Source organism: Oncorhynchus kisutch, linkage group LG4, assembly GCF_002021735.2.
Source record: "Oncorhynchus kisutch isolate 150728-3 linkage group LG4, Okis_V2, whole genome shotgun sequence".
Lineage (NCBI taxonomy): Eukaryota > Metazoa > Chordata > Actinopteri > Salmoniformes > Salmonidae > Oncorhynchus > Oncorhynchus kisutch.
In genome coordinates, this window is record NC_034177.2 from 22,808,008 (window position 1) to 22,827,004 (window position 18,997).

At 42.2% G+C, this 18,997-nt stretch overlaps 1 protein-coding gene across 6 annotated transcripts in view; it reads right to left on the bottom strand.

Annotated features, from left to right (window-relative positions):
* Positions 1-18,997, bottom strand: part of LOC109889245 (NT-3 growth factor receptor-like) — a 292,647-nt gene that overhangs the window by 41,259 nt on the left and 232,391 nt on the right. For all 6 annotated transcript variants that reach the window (XM_020480545.2, XM_031822673.1, XM_031822672.1 and 3 more), the window contains exon 12: positions 211-399. In XM_020480545.2, the coding sequence (XP_020336134.1) occupies positions 211-399 (189 nt within the window). The remainder of the gene's footprint in view (positions 1-210; positions 400-18,997) is intronic.

Consider the following 18,997-nt stretch of genomic DNA (forward strand, 5'->3'; position numbering starts at 1 on the left):
AATAAACAATGGTCACACCTACAGTGAAACATTGTGCTGCTTCTCTCTGATATAAAAAGTAATAATTTAAAGACTTTTAAGGTAGGCCTAAATAATTGATTTCATCTTGGGCATTTTGGGCCTTGGGCTAACACTAGCCCATGTTGATAGGAACATACAGAGGGATGATAAGAATGACTGTGAATGTCAAGAGAGCTGATGTGTACTCACAGGTAGCAGGCTTATTACAGTTGTGTCCGTGTCTGAAGTATTGCGGGTTCTCAATGACAGGGATACGGGTCATCCCGATGACCACAGCATCTGGCCCAGCGTCAAGGGTACAGGGGGTGATGATGCCATGGTTGACATGGTGAAGAGGGCTAGCCGAGTCTTCCTCACCACTGATCACTGCTACTGGTCCTGAGAGATGGAGGGAGGGAGAAAAGAGAAGATTCCTTTACCTTATATTATATTATGTATATGAATGTCCAAAGTATTTTGTATTCAGAGAGAGAGAGAGAGAGAGAGAGAGAGAGAGAGAGAGAGAGAGAGAGAGAGAGAGAGAGAGAGAGAGAGAGAGAGAGAGAGAGAGAGAGAGAGAGAGAGAGAGAGGAAATAGAGAGAGAGAGGGAATCTGTCAGACAGCCATCAGGCAGAGGTCTGCCACCATACAAAGGATAGTGCATTTTAATCAAAATAGAATGCAGGAGGATAAATCCATGAGCTGGGCCATTCATAATTTATTAATATGTCTGAAAGCAATAAGCATGCAGACTAATTTGTCAGTATAAGAATTATCTCTGTACGGCTCAGCTCGGTTGCCCTCAGAACGCTTTAAGCAATCTAAACGAGCATTAACTGGCTTAGCCTAATTATGAACCCAACAGTCTTTGCTACAATGGCCCTGGGCAACCATTATTCGTAAAATTCAAATCCTCACCCAGCCCTCACATAAATCAATGTCCCATTCATCTCACAACTCTACCTCTCCCATCCCATGCTCGCTCTAACCGCTCTGTGCTCCTACTCTGACAGAGCCGTGAGAAAACGGAAACAGGCAGTAAATGGTAGAGTACATTCTAAAGAATTGTTTGGGGAATGTCAAATATTTAACAGTGTGTTCCTACTAGGCTATGTACAGAGTGTGTCTGATCAGGGCAGAAAACAAGCTCTATTAAATGGATCCAATATAATAGCAGCTCAGTGTACACTCACTGTAAGCTGCCATGCACAACATCCTGGCTTGACAAGCGATCAGGGAAGACAGATAGGATTCATGGATTGGGCTGTTACAGTGACCGTACTACCGCAACATAGGCGGTCACGAGTCATGATGGCAGTAAAATTCCACATTACCTTTTAGTCACAGTAATTAATCTTCCCCAAGCTATGATGCTGCTGATGGTCATTAGCAGCCTACCAAACTTGCGAACTGCCTGGTACTCAGCACTCTATTGTCCCTCTAATCACTCTGACATAAATGCAAACGTCATGTCGCAACATTTCTATAGGCTATGCAATTGCGTGAGAAAACAGAGTGATGGCCTCTATTAAAAACCTCTTATGGCTTAGATCCCGCTAACGGGATCGATATGACAACAGCCAGTGAAAGTGCAGGGAGCCAAATTCAAAACAACAGAAATCTCGATTTAAAATTCCTCAAACATACAAGTATTTTACACCATTTTAAAGTTAACTTGTTGTTAATCCCACCACAGTGTCTGATTTCAAAAAGGCTTTATGACGAAAGCACACCAAACGATTATGTTAGGTCTGCATCTAGTCACAGAAAAACACAGCCATTTTCAGTTTACTCTGGGCACCTTATTCATCCAAGCTACTCAATACTGCCCCCAGACCCACTCCAGGTCATTTATAAGTCCATGCTTGGTAAAGCTAGGCCTTATCGCAGTTCACTGGTCACGATAACAACACCCACCCGTAGCACACATTTCAGCAGGTATATCTCACTTATCATCCTCAAAGCCAACACCTCTTTTGGCCGCCTTTCCTTCCAGTTCTCTGCTGCCAGTGACTGGAACAAATTGCAAAAATCGCTGGACACTTTTATTTCCCTCACCAACTTTAAACATCAACTATCTGAGCAGCTAACCGATCGCTGCAGCTGTACATAGTCCATCTGTAAATAGCCCACCCAATCTACCTACCTCATCCCCATACTGTTTTCATTTTGTTTACTTTTCTGCTCTTTTGCACACCAGTATCTCTATTTGCACATCATCATCTGCTCATTTATCACTCCAGTGTTAATCTGCTAAATTGTAATTGTTCGCTCCTATGGCCTATTTATTGCCTACCCCCTTATGCCTTTTGCACACACTGTATATAGACTTTCTTTTTTTCTACTGTGTCATTGACTTGTTTATTGTGTTATTGGCTTGTTTATTGTTTACTCCATGTGTAACTCTGTGTTGTTGTCTGTGTCACACTGCTTTGCTTTATCTTGGCCAGGTCGCAGTTGCAAATGAGAACTTGTTCTCAACTAGCCTACCTGGTTAAATAAAGGTGAAATATAAAAAATAACAGAACTCATATGGCAGGCAAAAAACTGAGAAAAAATCCAACCAGGAAGTGGGAAATCTGAGGTTTGTAGTTTTTTAAGTCATTGCCTATCAAATATGCAGTGTCTATGGGGTCATATTGCACTTCCTAAGGCTTCCACTAGATGTCAACAGTCTTTAGAACCTTGTTTGATGCTTCTACTGTGAAGGAGGGGGGAATGGGAGCTGAATGAGCCAGAGGTCTGCCAGAGTGGCATGAGCTGGTCACGCATGTTCACGTGAGAGTTAGCTTGCATTCCATTGCTTTTCTACAGACAAAGGAATTCTCCAGTTGGAACATTATTGAAGATTTATGATATAAACATCCTAAAGATTGATTCTATACATTGTTTGACATGTTTCTACGGACTGTAATGGAACCTTTGACTTTCCGTCTGCTTGCGCCTCATGAATTTGGATTACTGGGCTAAATGTGCGATCAAAAATGAGGTATTTGGACATAAATGATGGACTTTATCGAACAAAACAAACATTTATCATCAAAGGTAAGTGAATATTTATAATGCTATTTCTGACTTCTGTTGACTCCACAACATAGCTGACATCTGTATGGCTTGTTTTGTGTCTGAGCGCTGTACTCAGATTATTGCATGGTTTGCTTTTTCCGTAAAGTTTAAAAGAAAATCTGAAACAGCGGTTGAATTAAGGAGAAGTGGATCTATAATTCCATGATTAACACTTGTATCTTTTATCAATGTTTATTATGAGTATTTCTGTAAATTGATGTGGCTCTCTGCAAAATCACTGGATGTTTTGGAACTACTGAACATAACACGCCAATGTCAACTGAGATTTTTGGATATAAATATGAACTTTATCGAACAAAACATACATGGATTGTGTAACATGCGTGTCATCTGATGAAGATCAAGTTGTATCTCTATTTCTGCTTTTTGTGACTCCTCTCTTTGGCTGGAAAAATGGCTGTGTTTTTCTGTGACTAGGCACTCACCTAACATAATCATTTGGTGTGCTTTCGTCGTAAAGCCTTTTTGAAATCGGACACTGTGGTGGGATTAACAACAAGTTTATCTTTAAAATGTTGTAAAATACTTGTATGTTTGAGGAATTTTAACTCTGAGATTTCTGTTGTTTGAATTTGTTGTCATATCGATCCCGGGAGCGGGACCAACATAACATTATGGTACAACAGCAATGCCATTGACACAGCATCAACAGCAGGGAGAAATCATTTAATTCCACCACAACCACTAGACTTGAGTCAATCTCAGATGCAATGGTTAGTGTTTTAGAGGACGGGATGAGACAAAGAAGACATCTCTCTGCACTTCTAAAGGTAAAAAATGCAGTTGAGGTTTAATCTTAAAAAATGCATTATGCTGTGAGAATGGCTTTGAAGCACGATAGTACTTGAAAAAAGTGGCAATATTTTGAGAATAAACTCTAAATGTAATTTAGAGAATAAAGTTGCAGTTATATTTCAAGATTAAAGTAGGAGTTTTGGTTAACTACATGTCTCCCTTGCTCCCTGATGCTGTAATATACTTGTTCAAACAGGCATCTCACACACACACACACACACACACACACACACACACACACACACACACACACACACACACACACACACACACACACACACACACACACACACACACACACACACACACAGTATCCCCAAAGCAAAGCCATTCTAACGGTCATGGTGCACTGTCTGACTGCGAAGATACATGGCATTGTCCCTAGCATGGTTCCCTTCGAATTCGCACAATGTTATCCTTAATATCCTGCATATGCCTACGCGTGCATAGTGTATTTTAGAAAGTAACAGCTAGGCCAGCAACATATACGTTGAAACGAAAGGTTAACTTACAAAAGTGTGTGTATAGGCATGGTGTTTTATTTGGCTACACCTCCAATGAAGTAGCCTCATAGGCCTATGCATATTATCTTATTCATGTACGTCACAAATTGCGTGGAGTAGGATTGCGTGTCCCTGTTGGGCTCAAAGGCTGCCTCCAAACCTCTGTCATGGATCTTGCATAGCCACGGGGCCGGGGGGCAGTGGTTTGGGTAAAGCCCTATCTAAGAAATTAATTTTAAGTTCCATGATTATATCCTAACAGCCAACAGGTCTAGCCTCCAGTCTATAAGGTAAACAATTGTTAGCCTAAGTTTGCGGTATAGCTGAGACAATAAAGTTGATGTCGGAAGTTTACATTTTCAACAGCTACACTAATTTCTTGTTAACAAACTATAGCTTTGGCAAGTCGGTTAGGACATCTACTTTGAGTATGACAAAAGTCACTGTTCCAACAATTGTTTACAGACAGATTATTTCACTTATAAATCCATGTATCACAATTCCAGTGGATCAGAAGTTTACATACACTAAGTTGACTGCGCCTTTACACAGCTTGGAAAATTCCAGAAAATGATGTCATGGCTTTAGCAGCTTCTACTAATTAACATCATTTGAGTCAATTGAAGGTGCACCTGTGGATGTATTTCAAGGCCTAACTTAAAACTCAGTGCCTCTTTGCTTGACATCATGGGAAAATCAAAAGAAATCAGCCAAAAAATGTGTAGACATCCACAAGTCTGGTTCATCCTTGGGAGCAAATTCCAAATGCCTGAAGGCACCACGTTCATCTGTACAAACAATAGTACGCAAGTATAAACACGATGGGACCATTCAGCCATCATACCGCTCAGGAAGGAGACGTGTTCTGTCTCCTAGAGATGAACATACTTTGGTGCGAAAACAGCAAATCAATCCCAGAACAACAGCAAAGGACCTTGTGAAGATTCTGGAGGAAACAGGTACAAAAGTATCTATATCCACAGTAAAACGAGTCCAATATCGACATAACCTGAAAGGACGCTCAGCAAGGAAGAAGCCACTGCTCCAAAACCGCCATAAAGCCAGACCACGGTTTGCAACTGCACATGGGGACAAAGATAGTACTTTTTGGAGAAATGTCCTCTGGTCTGATGAAACAAAAATAGAACTGTTTGGCCATAATGACTATAATGGCCATGTTTGGAGGAAAAAGGGGGATGCTTGCAAGATGAAGAACACCATCCCAACCGTGAAGCACGGGGGTGGCAATATCATGTTGTGGGGGGGCTTTGCTGCATGAGGGACTGGTGCACTTCACAAAATAGATGGCATCATGATCACAACATAGATGGCATCATGAGGATGTAAAATTATGTGGATATATTGAAGCAACATATCAAGACATCGTTCAGGAAGTTAAAGCTTGGCCGCAAATGGGTCTTCCAAATGGACAATGACCACAAGCATACTTCCAAAGTTGTGGCAAAATGGCTTAAGGACAACAAAGTCAATGTATTGGAGAGGCCATCACAAAGCCATGATCTCAATTCCATAGAAAATGTGTGGGCAGAACTGAAAAAGCGTGTGCGAGCAAGGAGGCCTACAAACCTGACTCAGTTACACCAGCTCACCCAACGTATTGTGGGAAGCTTGTGGAAGGCTACCCAAAACTTTTGACCCAAGTTAAACAATTTAAAGGCGATGCTACCAAATACTAATTGAGTGTATGTAAACTTTTGACCCACTGGGAATGTGATGAAAGAAATAAAAGCTGAAAAAAATCATTCTCTTTGCTATTATTCTGACATTTCACATTCTTAAAATAAAGTGGTGATCCTAACTGACCTAAGACAGGGAATTTTTACTCAGGAATGTCAGGAATTGTGAAAAACTCAGTTTAAATGTAGTTGGCTAAGGTGTATGTAAACTTCCGACTTCAACCGTAGCCTTTAACAGAGTGTCACACCCTGACCATAGTTTGCTTTGTATGTTTCTATGTTTTGGTTGGTCAGGGTGTGATCTGAGTGGGCATTCTATGTTGGATGTCTTGTTTGTCTATTTCTATGTCTGGCCTGATATGGTTCTCAATCAGAGGCAGGTGTTAGTCATTGTCTCTGATTGGGAACCATATTTAGGTAGCCTGGGTTTCACTGTGTGTTTGTGGGTGATTGTTCCTGTCTCTGTGTTTTGCACCAGATAAGACTGTTTTAGGTTTGCTCACATTTGTTGTTTTTGTTAGTTATCTCATGTGTAATGTCTTTATAAATTAAAGAACATGAACAACCACGCCGCATATTGGTCCGCCTCTACTTCACCTAAAGAAAACCGTTACACAGAGATGATGCCCCTTATTTTTGGGATAACCTTCCTTCCTCCCATCCTTGAAGACATCACCGATAGCTGGGTAGTGAAAAGAGTTATTATGCTAGGCTACCAACCTAGTCATGTCACATCAGTGATTATTTCTTTATAGCCTATATAACCTATCATCATTTATCTAATTGGCCTATATTTAGATCAATGATTATTTCAAGAAAAGGATAATCCATCTATGAATATATCCAAACAGCATCCATGAGTGGTCCTTGAGTTGCCTCTCCTCCTATAGACCCATGCGTAAAACCCCTGCTTCACTGTAAAGTCCTCCCGAAGCCTAGGCCTATAATATACTTTCACTTGCCAACTGTAATGTACAATCAGCTTACTGGTTAGGGTTCTCAATCTAGTGGGCCACTATAGGTTTATAATGGGCTGCAAAATAGTTGTTTGTGGTGAATTTAGAGAAGCGGCTTGACATGGGACACATGCACACACATAGCCCCCAGTCTCAAGGATCCCAAGGTCATTTGTTAAATTGGGTGTGCTCACGTAACATACTCTCCTATAGTTGTTAGAAGGATAGTTACCATAAGGGGGAAATACTACTGTTAGTAAAGCACCATGGATAAGGTCATAAAAAATTTCCATTAGGCATAGATTTTTTTGCAACGTGTTCGCCTAGGCTACGTTGTAAAGAATCCAGAGGGCAGATTGACGGGGACTCAACCCAGTTCTCTTCACATTCAATGACAGTGCCATTCAAGTATTTTGTCTGTGCTCATAATGCACCATGACCGTTAGAAGAGTGTATGCCTATAGTCTAAAATTGATAAGTGTGAGTGATCAGTGACGCCTGTTTGAACGAGTGTATTAGATCATTAGATTGATGGCCATTTGTTTGTTTTGCCCCTACTTTTTCACACACACACACACACACACACACACACACACACACACACACACACACACACACACACACACACACACACACACACACACACACACACACACACACACACACACACACACACACAGCTGCATACACACACTAGCATACACACACAACCTGCCCGTCTCTACCTATGTATGTAACCACGGTTCCTCCTTCTGAAAATAATCCTGTGGCTCAACCTTTTCCAGGTTCTAATACTTATAATAATATTGTCATTATGTGCTAAAAGAGAAAGGATTTCCTTCTTACTAATGCCATTTCTAAAGTATAGTTTCGCCGGGTCATCTAACTGCAGGAATTTTAACAGTGTTAATCTTGAAATATATGTAGACTTTATTCTCAAAATTAAAATTCTAGTTTATTCTCAAAATTTTATTTGGAGTTTATTCTAAAAATATTGCCACTTTATTCAAAATATCTTACTACTTTATTCACAAAATATTGCAACTTCATTCACTCAAATTTTATTTGGACTTTATTCTCGAAATATTGCCACTTTATTATCAAAATATTGCCACTTTTTTAAAGCACTATTGTGCAAAAAAAATATAATCCAAATATCATCAATCGTTGCTGTTTATTACATTTTTCTCTTCACTTGACCCTAATACTCTTCCGTATACAGCATAGAGTGAAAACAACAACAAACTCTATTATACAGCTGCCAAAAGTTCTGCAGGAAAATAATAATATTGTCAGGAACAATTTTGGTTATCAACATGCACTGTAAGTGATATCCATATTCTTTCACAATGCAACATCCATCATGATTTGCTCTCAATTCAAGACACGGACACACAGACTATTTAATGAAGTCAATTTTCTCAGTAACTTCCACCATAACTTGCAACTGATCTAATCACTGACACACAATCAACAGACTGGGTGCCATCTATCTCAGATAACTGAATATCTTCCACAACAAGCCCTAATCCTGACAATACCCAGAAAGTCCCACAATAAAATCAGCATCATTAACAGATGAACCTGGATACTGCTGTATTAAATCAAACAGTGCTGAGGGTTTGAGAAGGATGTCATGCTATAAAAGTGTAAATCAGCTCAGGGGAGGCCTGTGGAGAAGGGTGTATCTCATCTCTCTGAGTTGTTTACTGAAGCAAAGCCCCTCTCTGCAGCTCAAACAAATGTGATTACTGTAGGAGCTGCCCATGGCGTCTGCGATGCAAAGCCTGTGGTAACACAGAGGCAACTCAGCTGAACTGCCACTGAATTGGTTCCTGTTTAATTGTATTCAAGTAGTGACTCAGGAAGCGGAATGAAACAGAGCAGCTAAAAATACTATATTTATTGGATGCCCAAGTTGAAACCTTGTATTTGCTTTTTATGACTCATTAAACAATCACACAATCAAACAAAGAGCTGTCAAATGAATCAACGTACAAAATAAATGATTCTACTGTAACCACCCTCACTTCCATTAACTCTTTCTATAGTGATAATGGTTCACACTGAGTGTACAAAACATTAAGAACACCTCCTATTCTTGTGAATCAGACCATTGTTGGCATCTGAAGCACTTTAAGGTCTAATGGGCGGTGCTACATTCTGCTGTACCAAAAATGAAGGAAAATGTCTTTGCACATTGTGTGAATCTCTTTTAGAACATAAAAATTCCAAATTGAACACACACTTATTATGGATTATGAATGTATTCTTATAGTGCACTGTAGCAAATCAGTTCAGTTCAGGACAGCTGTAAGCTGTGATGAACAATGGTTAAAACACATAATATGCACATTTCAATACAGAATTGATCCATACATGATCCATACACGATTAATACATTATCCATTTTCAAGATATGTAATGGACATCTTTCATAAATACTTTTTACCTTTAGGATCTGTGGCTATATATCAGGCGTCTCCAACCTTTTTCCTGGAGAGCCACCCTCCTCTGAATCAGAGAGGTGCGGGGGGCTGCCTTAACTTCTTATGGCTGGGGGCAGAATTGAGTACCTTGGATGAATAAGGTGCCCAGAGGTGCCCAGAGTAAACTGCCTGCTACTCAGTCCCAGTTGCTAATATATGCATATTATTAGTATATCTGGATAGAAAACACTCTGATGTTTCTAAAACTGTTTGAATGATGTCTGTGAGTATAACAGAACTCATATGGCAGGCAAAAACCTCAGAAGAAATCCAACCAGGAAGTGGGAAATCTGAGGTTGGTTGTTTTTCAACTCATTCCTGGGATATTGGTCATGTTGCACTTCCTAAGGCTTCCACTAGATGTCAACAGTCTTTAGAAACTTGTTTGAGGCTTCTACTGTAAAGAAAAGGCTCATAAGGGCTCTTTGAGTCAGTGTTCTGGCAGAGTGCCACAGGCTCGTGAAGCTAGTTCACGTGAGAGGTAGCTCTTGTTCCATTGCTATTCTACAGAAAAAGGAATTCTCCGGTTGGAACATTATTGAAGATTTATGTTTAAAAGATCCTAAAGATTGATTATAGATATCGTTTGACATGTTTCTACGGACTGTAACGGAACTTTTTGACATTTCGTCTGCTCCTAGTGAACGCGCTTCGTGACTTTGAATTTGTTTACAAAACACGCTAACAAAAGTAGCTATTTGGACGTAAATGATGGACATTATCGAACAAAACAAACATTTATTGTGGAACTGGGATTCCTGGGAGTGCATTCTGATGAAGATTATCAAACGTAAGGCAATATTTAGAATGCTATTTCTGACTAATGTTGACTACACAACATGGCAGGTATCTGTATGGCTGGTTTGGGCTCTGAGCATGGTGTGCTTTTTCCGTAAAGTTTTCTGTTGTTTTGAATTTGGCGCCCTGCACTTTCACTGGCTGTTGTCATATCGATCCCGTTAGTGGGATCTCAGCCCTAAGAAGTTTTAACCGACATCCACGAACAGTGGGTTAACTGAGCCACCCTCCTGTAGGTTTTTACCTCCAAGTCTGTTCCTGGAGAACTACCCTCCTGTAGGTTTTAACTCAAGCCCTGTTCCTGGAGAGCCACCCTCCTGTAGGTTTTAACTCCAAACCCGTTCCTGGAAAGATACCCTGCCGTAGGTTTTCGCTGCAACCCCAGTTGTAACTAACATGGTTCAGTTTATCAACCAGCTAATAATTAGAATAAGGTGTGCTAGATTACTGTCACATGGAATGGCGCTGGAGAGACGAAGCAGGTACGTGGAGTAAAACATTCAATAAATAACGGACATGGAACGAGACAGGAACAAAGTCAGCAAACAGGCTGAGGCCTGACGTGGGATGGGCGCCATCTGAGCCAACTGGGGCAAGGAAACCTCTCGAGTCAGCTAGGGCGTGGAAGCCCGACGAGCTGGCTAGGCAACCCCGGTTTCATTGTTGGCAACCCAGAGCCGACGCCACCATACCAACCGGAATGCCAGTACTCCCGATGCTTCGTGTGATGGCTTCTGCATTCTGTCACATGAATGACGCTGGAGAGACGTTGCAGGTACGGGGAGTAAAACATTTAATAAATAACGGACATGGAACGAGACAGGAACAGCATCAGAAAACAGGTAACACAAAAAAAAGATAATTCATGCAGAAGCGGGGAACAGAGCAGGGAACTGACAAATATAGGGGAGGTAATAATAGGTGATGAGTGAGTCCAGATGAGTCCAATATCGCTGATGCGCGTGACGAGGGAAGGCAGGTGTGCGTAATAGATGATAGGAGTGCGTGATGCAGGGCAGCCTGGCGCCCTCAAGCGCTAGGGGGAGGGAAGAGCGGGGGCAGACGTGACAATTACAGTTGGAGTGGAAACCTACAGGATGGTAGCTCTCCAGGAACAGGGTTGGAGAGCCCTGCTATATGCAGTACTGTATGAGCTTTTGGTTGCTAGATGACCACTTCTGCTAATTAGGTCATTTAAAATGCCTTTTTCTTTCTTCCCTTAATTAGAAACGTCATACAATAACTCCTGACAGAAGTATCAAAAGAATACAGGTAAACGCTATGAGGACTCTTACCAAGGTCAAGACTTCAATTCTATATTCCTTTCAACATCATACTTTCAAAATCTTAGCTAGCAAGCTAGCTGTTGTCATCAGCAATCAAGTCGACAATCTACTGGAAAATCCTTTTCGATCCTTGTCATATGAAGAGAAATAATGAAGAGAAATTATAGATAAAACGTATCAGTGCTCATCGGCCATTGGAATATAAACATTACACAACAAGTTGGAAATGGCAAATTCCACAATGAGTGGTTTGGAAGGAATCAGTGGCTAACTGCAAGCATTGCAAAGCAATCACTAGCCTGCTATTCAGTGGAGTGGGTGTGTGGACCCAAGTCTGGGTTCAAGCTTAAAAGGATAAACATTCAACTTCGGCCATGCTGTCAATCCAGCATGACTCCTGCCATGCGCAAAACAACTGGAAACTCGGAACGGGGAAATCTCAGACAACTGGGAACTATGAAAAAATGAGCACCGACTGTGAAAATACGCTTTGAACGGTCATCCAACTCTGAATTTCAAGTCGGGAACTCGGGCCACTTTTTAGTGGTCCGACCTGAAGATCACTGACGTCATCATGATTCAACCTTGTTTTTATGACAAAATTAGTTTGATGACAAAATTTGACCATGAAGGACCTCCGGCGTCACCTTCTTGTTCAAGTGAGCACAGCACAACAAGGTGAGTCCAAAAATGTATTGTATGCTGCTGCATAAATGATGTAATATGTCAGGGAGATATGTATACTGTAGCTAAGAAAGTAATACTAAGTGTATGTTGTGTAGTAAGCTGTTAGTAGTCCATGTGCCTCACCCCTCATCATTTTGCAGACTGTTCTGAATTGGTGGTGCAAATGTAGCCCATAGCCTATTTAAGAGAACGTTCCTTTCTGAATTCTGTCGCTGAACACTTCAAAAGTGCTGAACAAATAGTTATATTGACTACGTCCGTCCTAGCTCGCTCATTAATGTCTTAATCGAAATTACGGATCGACTCTTATCCGCTCGTCGTCCCTTTATGCCATGGTTTGTACATATCAATTGTCAGTAGAAACCACATATGTTTAAGCAAGTCAGCTATATCAGCTATGTTTTTTTAAAGGCAATAAATGAGGCTGAATGAACTGTTTGGCTGTCAGACAAGGCTTACCTCAGGTATAGCTGTGGTAAGGTGTTGGGACTGGTAGTAGCACACTGCTGTTGGGACAGCTTTATGTAGGCCCTAACAGTTTGCCTTTATAGTGCAATTAATGTATTGTTTTGTGTTGTGTTGTGGCTTTGCTGTCATGCATCCCCCAAAAATTGGGGGAGTTTGTCCCACCAAGATTTACATGCTAAAATTGCCACTGTATACATTGAATGATAAAAAAGAACATACTGTACATTAGTCAGTCCCTTCATTTAGCTCTCTTTTAGAGGCCCACATCAATAAAAGTGCTTGTATCAATTCAACTAAGTGGCTGAACGGTGAATGAATTGTGAGCCTTCATGATGAATTCATACTAAGGCAATACATTTTCTCTTTCTTTCTGTCATCCCTCTATCCTGTCTCCCCCTTAGATGCTACGGGTATGTGTAGATTGTAGTGAATATGAGATGCTACTTCTATACTGCTTTTAGGAAAACTATCTTATGGAAATGGTGGCATCAACTCAACTCCACTGCTTTTTACTTCACTGTGAATAGCATCTTCCAGATGATCTAAACTTCAAATAACCCAATACTATGCCTTTTCAACGGAAAAGGTTCCTTCATCAGCCCCGAGCATTACATAAAGCACTTCGAAAACGTATTTCAAAGATGAATACTTTCTTCTAACATGTATAGCTTCAAGGCCAATCCTAGTTATTGCCAAAAAGGAAACATAATTTTTAAACTCTTTCTTCTTATTCAACTGAAGAACAAAGCCAATTTAACAAGATACTGAGATGGCCGGCATAGAGCCAAGTGTTTCCTGGCAAGAGATGGACTGGAGGAGGGAGAGGAGGAGGAGAAAGATGGAGGGGTGGAGGAGAGGGACGGGGTAGGGGGAAGGGCCGTAGGGCCCAGGGCAGGAAGTGTCAGATAAACGATGGACCGCTGGGACTGTCAACTCAGGGACATTTCCCCAGACCACACACAGCATGTCCCCAGCAGGCACAGAGAGAAGAGAGAGAGAAAGATGGATTCACAACAAGCACCCAACCACCACATTGCATTCGCACAACACACCAGTGAACCGCAACTTTAAATCGGTTTCTATTTTCTGTCCTAAATCTTAAAATAACATCCTTTGCTTCTAGCTATGTTTTTTTAGTTTGACTCCTGAAAGCAGATTTGTATGTAGTATAAATTGATTCACATGTCTGTGTTTGGTTTTCCTGACAGTAACTGTCAAACAGAGATTGTGTTAAGCTTGAATGCATCTTCAATCCATGTAAATGAGCATGTAGAAATCTTTTTTCAGACACTTTCTCTCCCTCACCTCAGTTAATTATAAACCTAAAATAACACAGAGCACACAGAAAAATATAAATAAACACATCGCTAATACATACATATAGTATCAGCACTGACTCCCTCACAGCACTGCTGATGGAAACCTAACTGTCAGGTAGAGGTTAGAGTAGAGAAGAGTCGTAAAGGTTAAATCAAAGTGAAAAAGAATGATGCGGCTCAGGTGACTTGGAGTAAACACAGTCAAAAAGAGAGAGGGCGAGGCATTGTCAGGCCCGGTCTCACAGTAAATGAGGTGACTATGGTAAGTCATGACTCTGAGGTTTGGTATTGGACCTGAGCGCTCCACTGCGTCTCTCTACTGCCTCATGAATCCATTAACAACGGAGATTTGGCGCCCGTCGCCATGGAGCCAAGCTGTTCATCACAGTGTACATGTGACACAAGAAGGAGACGGAGCACAGTGACAGGGGTGAACAACTTAAACACTCCACATGAACTTTCCAAAATACCCTGCTAAACCTCATTAACATGTCTTCTCTCATCAAAACCTTGGTATGAAGCCCCCACACATACTCATCCAAAACGCAGGGACAATGAGATAATGACCATTCATTTTAATCAACAGCATTGCAACAAAAGAACAAGGGGATATTACAGCCAACAATGATCTGTCCTCTGGTAGTTATATAGCATTAACTGTAGGACATTGTGACGTCCTGTCTATTGTTCCCCTTCCACAAGTTGTGACAAACTGTGACAAAATGCCCCAGGCATAAAGGTAGTCAATTTTACGGCCCTAAGTAAAGTAGGCTGTGGGATATTTATGGCCCAGTCACAACAGACAATGTGTATTTTGTATAGCTGAATAAAAGTGCTTGGAGAGAGGCGAGGGGAATAGAAAGACAGTGCAGCAGCAGCCCAGCCTGGGGGGACAGGCGAAGGGCCAAAGGCAACAGACAGAGGCCATCCTCTACAGAAATCAATCAATCACCTCCTATTGTCCAACACACCTGACCCAACACCCCCACGCACCAGCCACCAGCCACCAAGCAGCAGCCACCAGCCACCAGCCATCAGCCACCAGCCAACTGATCTTCAAGGTTTATTTGTTTTGGTTGGTGTTTGTCTGTGTGTGTGAATGAAAGTGGTCTTGCATGAGTGTGTTTGAGTGTGAGAGAATATTTACTGTGTGACTGTGCAGGTTTTCAATTTCGACAAAGCTTCACTTATTGCTGTTCATTATAACACACGTGCCAACTCCAAGTTCAATAGGTAAGAAAGGCATCATTGTATGGTAAACTGTCAAGGCCAACAACACGATTTGAATCAGAATCTAATTTCTAAAAAAGTATATTGTGTATTGTATTGTCTATAAATTGAGAAGAATGAATTGATAGAGTGTATGTGTGGTTCTCACAGAGTCACATTCCTCCATTAATAGGCTGTTTAACCTCACAGCAGAAGACTTGTTGTGTGAGAGCCTTTCTTAGGGACCACACAGCATTGTAGCACAGGGACTCTATTCATGAAAGATGCACTGCATCACAAACCAAGGTTAACATGCCATCGAGGCTAGGGCACTATTCTATTATGAAAAACATTGTGCCATGAAGTGCTTAGCAACCAAGACTAGAATGGGTGAGGATAGCTTTTCTAATGGGAGAACCTTGCTATACCTTTCAATGCATTGAAAGTGGGGGTGTTTGAGTTGTCCAGTGGCATTGGAGACAGTGAGCTGAGACCCAAAACCATGACTCAGAGGAGGGGTCTTAGCTGGAGCAGGGCCAGGGCGGCTAGAGTCACACACAGCATCGTGCTCAAAAAAGCCATACTGTAAACTTAAGATAAACTTAGACTTTTTTAGTAAATCTCGCATTTACAATAATGCACTATTTATGTGAAAGTTCAAGTTACGAGCTCATATCTCATGTTCCTAGCATCCTAACAAAATCTGAGTCTGACAACCCAAAAGAGTTCCGAGACAGACAGTATCTGCATGTGTTTCAAATATAAAGGATAGTATATGTATGCCTACTGTGTAATAATAAACACATGACCATAATACACGCACAAACATTCAACAAGATTTGTCTCCACCCGGCAAAGGAATAATCTAGACAAAATCTGCATTCCCATTCTCCATCCCTTACCAATTCCTCTTACAGCCCAACAAATAACACAATAAAGTCGACAACATCGTCCACAATCGTTGATAAATGCATCAGTCATGAAAGAGGGAGTGGGATTAAAACAGGAACAGTTTTGACCATGGTGACTAATGCTACCTGCTAAATAGTACAAATCATGTGACCAGGCTGAGTCAAACATCTATAATCACACAGGAATTGAGCCAGCAGCACATTTCATTGCATTCTACTTGAGGGGATTCATCCATTCCACTCTGCTCATTAAGTTCTCTGACCCCAGCCCAACAGACCAGCCTGCTTGGCCCTCACCAGAGGGGGCGGCCGGGGTTTACACCCCCTCAGAGAGTTACCCTGGGTACTTTGAAACACTGCTGTTTACATTCAACATGTTTAGCCAGACTAAGCTGTTAAAACCATAAGAAAATATAAATCGTATGTCTGCCAATATTATAACAACCTTTACCAGTGATTATCGTGTTGAATCCCAACAGCCTTCTTCATTTTCTCATTCCTTTCTTTTCTCCAGCCATGCAGGCTGTGTCTGAAAATCACGTCACTGTAAGAGGACAGTGTCTCTGTGGAGTAGCGACACCCGTTGGCCATGCCTCATGTCACAGCACCGCGCCCGGTCCAACAGACCTCATCCCTCCCTCCTCTCCTATCCCCTCATGCAATGCTATCCCGAGCTGGAGGAGAGGGCTGTAAATCAAAAAGAGGAGTGACAGCCACACTCATCCACCATCCACCATCCACCATCCATCATCCATCATCCACCATCCATCATCCACCATCCATCATCCACCATCCATCGCACAAGAAAAACATTTCCCTGATTGTGTGGTGCGGCAAGGCGGCGGTGGGCGTTGCCAGTGGCAGGTGTTCAACAACTCCTGCATGCTAATGACCTGGCTTCCCCAGGCTACAGTATAGAGCACAGATAGAGCCAGAACGAGGAAGGGGCAGGGGAGGGGTTCTGGGGGCCCATTCATTATTAAAAGACCTAGCTGGGGGACAGGAGAGAGGAGTGGAGGGTGGAGGGGGTATCCATGCACTGTTATTGAATGCTGGCCATTTATTAATTTACCTTTATTATCAGCATGGGGGCGAGAGGCCATGGGTTGAGAATGGAGGAGGATGGGGTAAGGGGGATTACAATACCTGAACGAAGGCCAGTTTTCAATCAGATGTCCATGGTGTACACTTTCCTCCTTAAAATCTCCCCTATCCATCTCTTTTATCATATGTTCTCCCTCACTCTCTGACTTCCTCTCTTCCCAGTCTTCTTCTCTTTCTGTTTCTGCACTCCCTTCCCTACTTGCCCTTTTCTTTCCACATGTCATAGCCTCTCTCCTGTGGCAGCTGCATGGCCAAATGAATACAGATTCTGTGTCTGGTCTCAACAGGACTGTGGTGTGGGCAGTGGGAGAGTGGCTGATTGGACAGCACGCTCACTGGGGTAACAAACATATATGCACCCTGCCTCAGCGCACAGCTCCTCAGAGTCACCCCTCATATCTCTCCCTGTACTGCATATGTTCCACTGTGGAGCCTCATCTCAGCCTTTGTGGAAGGCAGACAGCGGAACACATTAACAGGGGGAAGCACGCCTGTCAGAGTGCTCTGCCACACCAATGCTCTGCTACATAAGGAAGAAAGAGTGAGGCATCGTGTCATTTTACACACCACCCAGTCATGTGTGCCTATTAGTATGACCTACACTGTCTGTCTGCGACGGTAAAGCCTTGTGTCTACAATGAACATCCTGGTTTGCCTCAATGAACTGTAATACTTTCATAGCTCATTCTGCAGTTTGTCTCTTTGGTGAGTTTGCATGTCAATTAAAATGTAATGCAATGATAAAGGTTATTCATCATGCAAAGTTAGATTAGAGAAACAATCCATGAACAACGTGATAACATGCCCTCATGTGCTTTCAAAGAGCGAAATATCACAATAAGTGTGTTGTGTGTGTGCACACGCATACATGCCTGTGTATGTGAAGGTGTTGTGAGTGTCCTCTCTGTGCTCGGACAGTTCCAGTGTTGTGTGATGTATCAGAAACGGTACTGGCCAGACAGAGCAATCAAAGCAGACAGTAAAGTGTTGAGACAGGTCAAGGTTTTTCATTTCAAAGCCATCAGAGTATTAAGACTGACGTGCCCTTTGCTTTCCCTCGCCATCCCCTGACTCCTCCCTGTAACCGGTTTACTGGAAAAAACAGGAAAAGTGATGCCAGCGCAGTGACAGAAGAGGCATGCAGTAAGACATTAGACAACAAACAACTCCCCTCCCTCCCGGGAGGGTGTCTCTCTCTGTCTGTTGACGTGGCGGTGCCAAGTGAGGGCATGATGACTGTTGTTGTTTTCCATTTACAATTAATTAATTTGTCACCATAACATGGAACAAGGCTTGGGAATGGAGAACGTTCCCATCCAGAGACTACCAGTGGTCCTTTAATCTGTAAATCAGTCACTGTCAGTGGGGTTCTCTAACTCTCACACTGGGCCTATGCAGTACGCCCCTTCAATCACGACAGTCAGAAACAGACATATAGTCTGACACAGGGAACACACAATGTTGACAAAACCTTGTTAGCACCCAGAGCCACAGCAGCAGACAGGAATGCTCCAACACTGTATTGCAGAATGGCAGGCACAGCGTATGTCACATAGGGCCTCTGTGTGATGGGTGGACATGGCTGGATTAGGCCTGGCTTGCAGAGGGCATTCCAATTGATCCCAAAAGTGTTCGATGGGTTTGAGGTCAGGGCTCTGTGCAGGCCAGTCAAGTTCTTCCACACCGA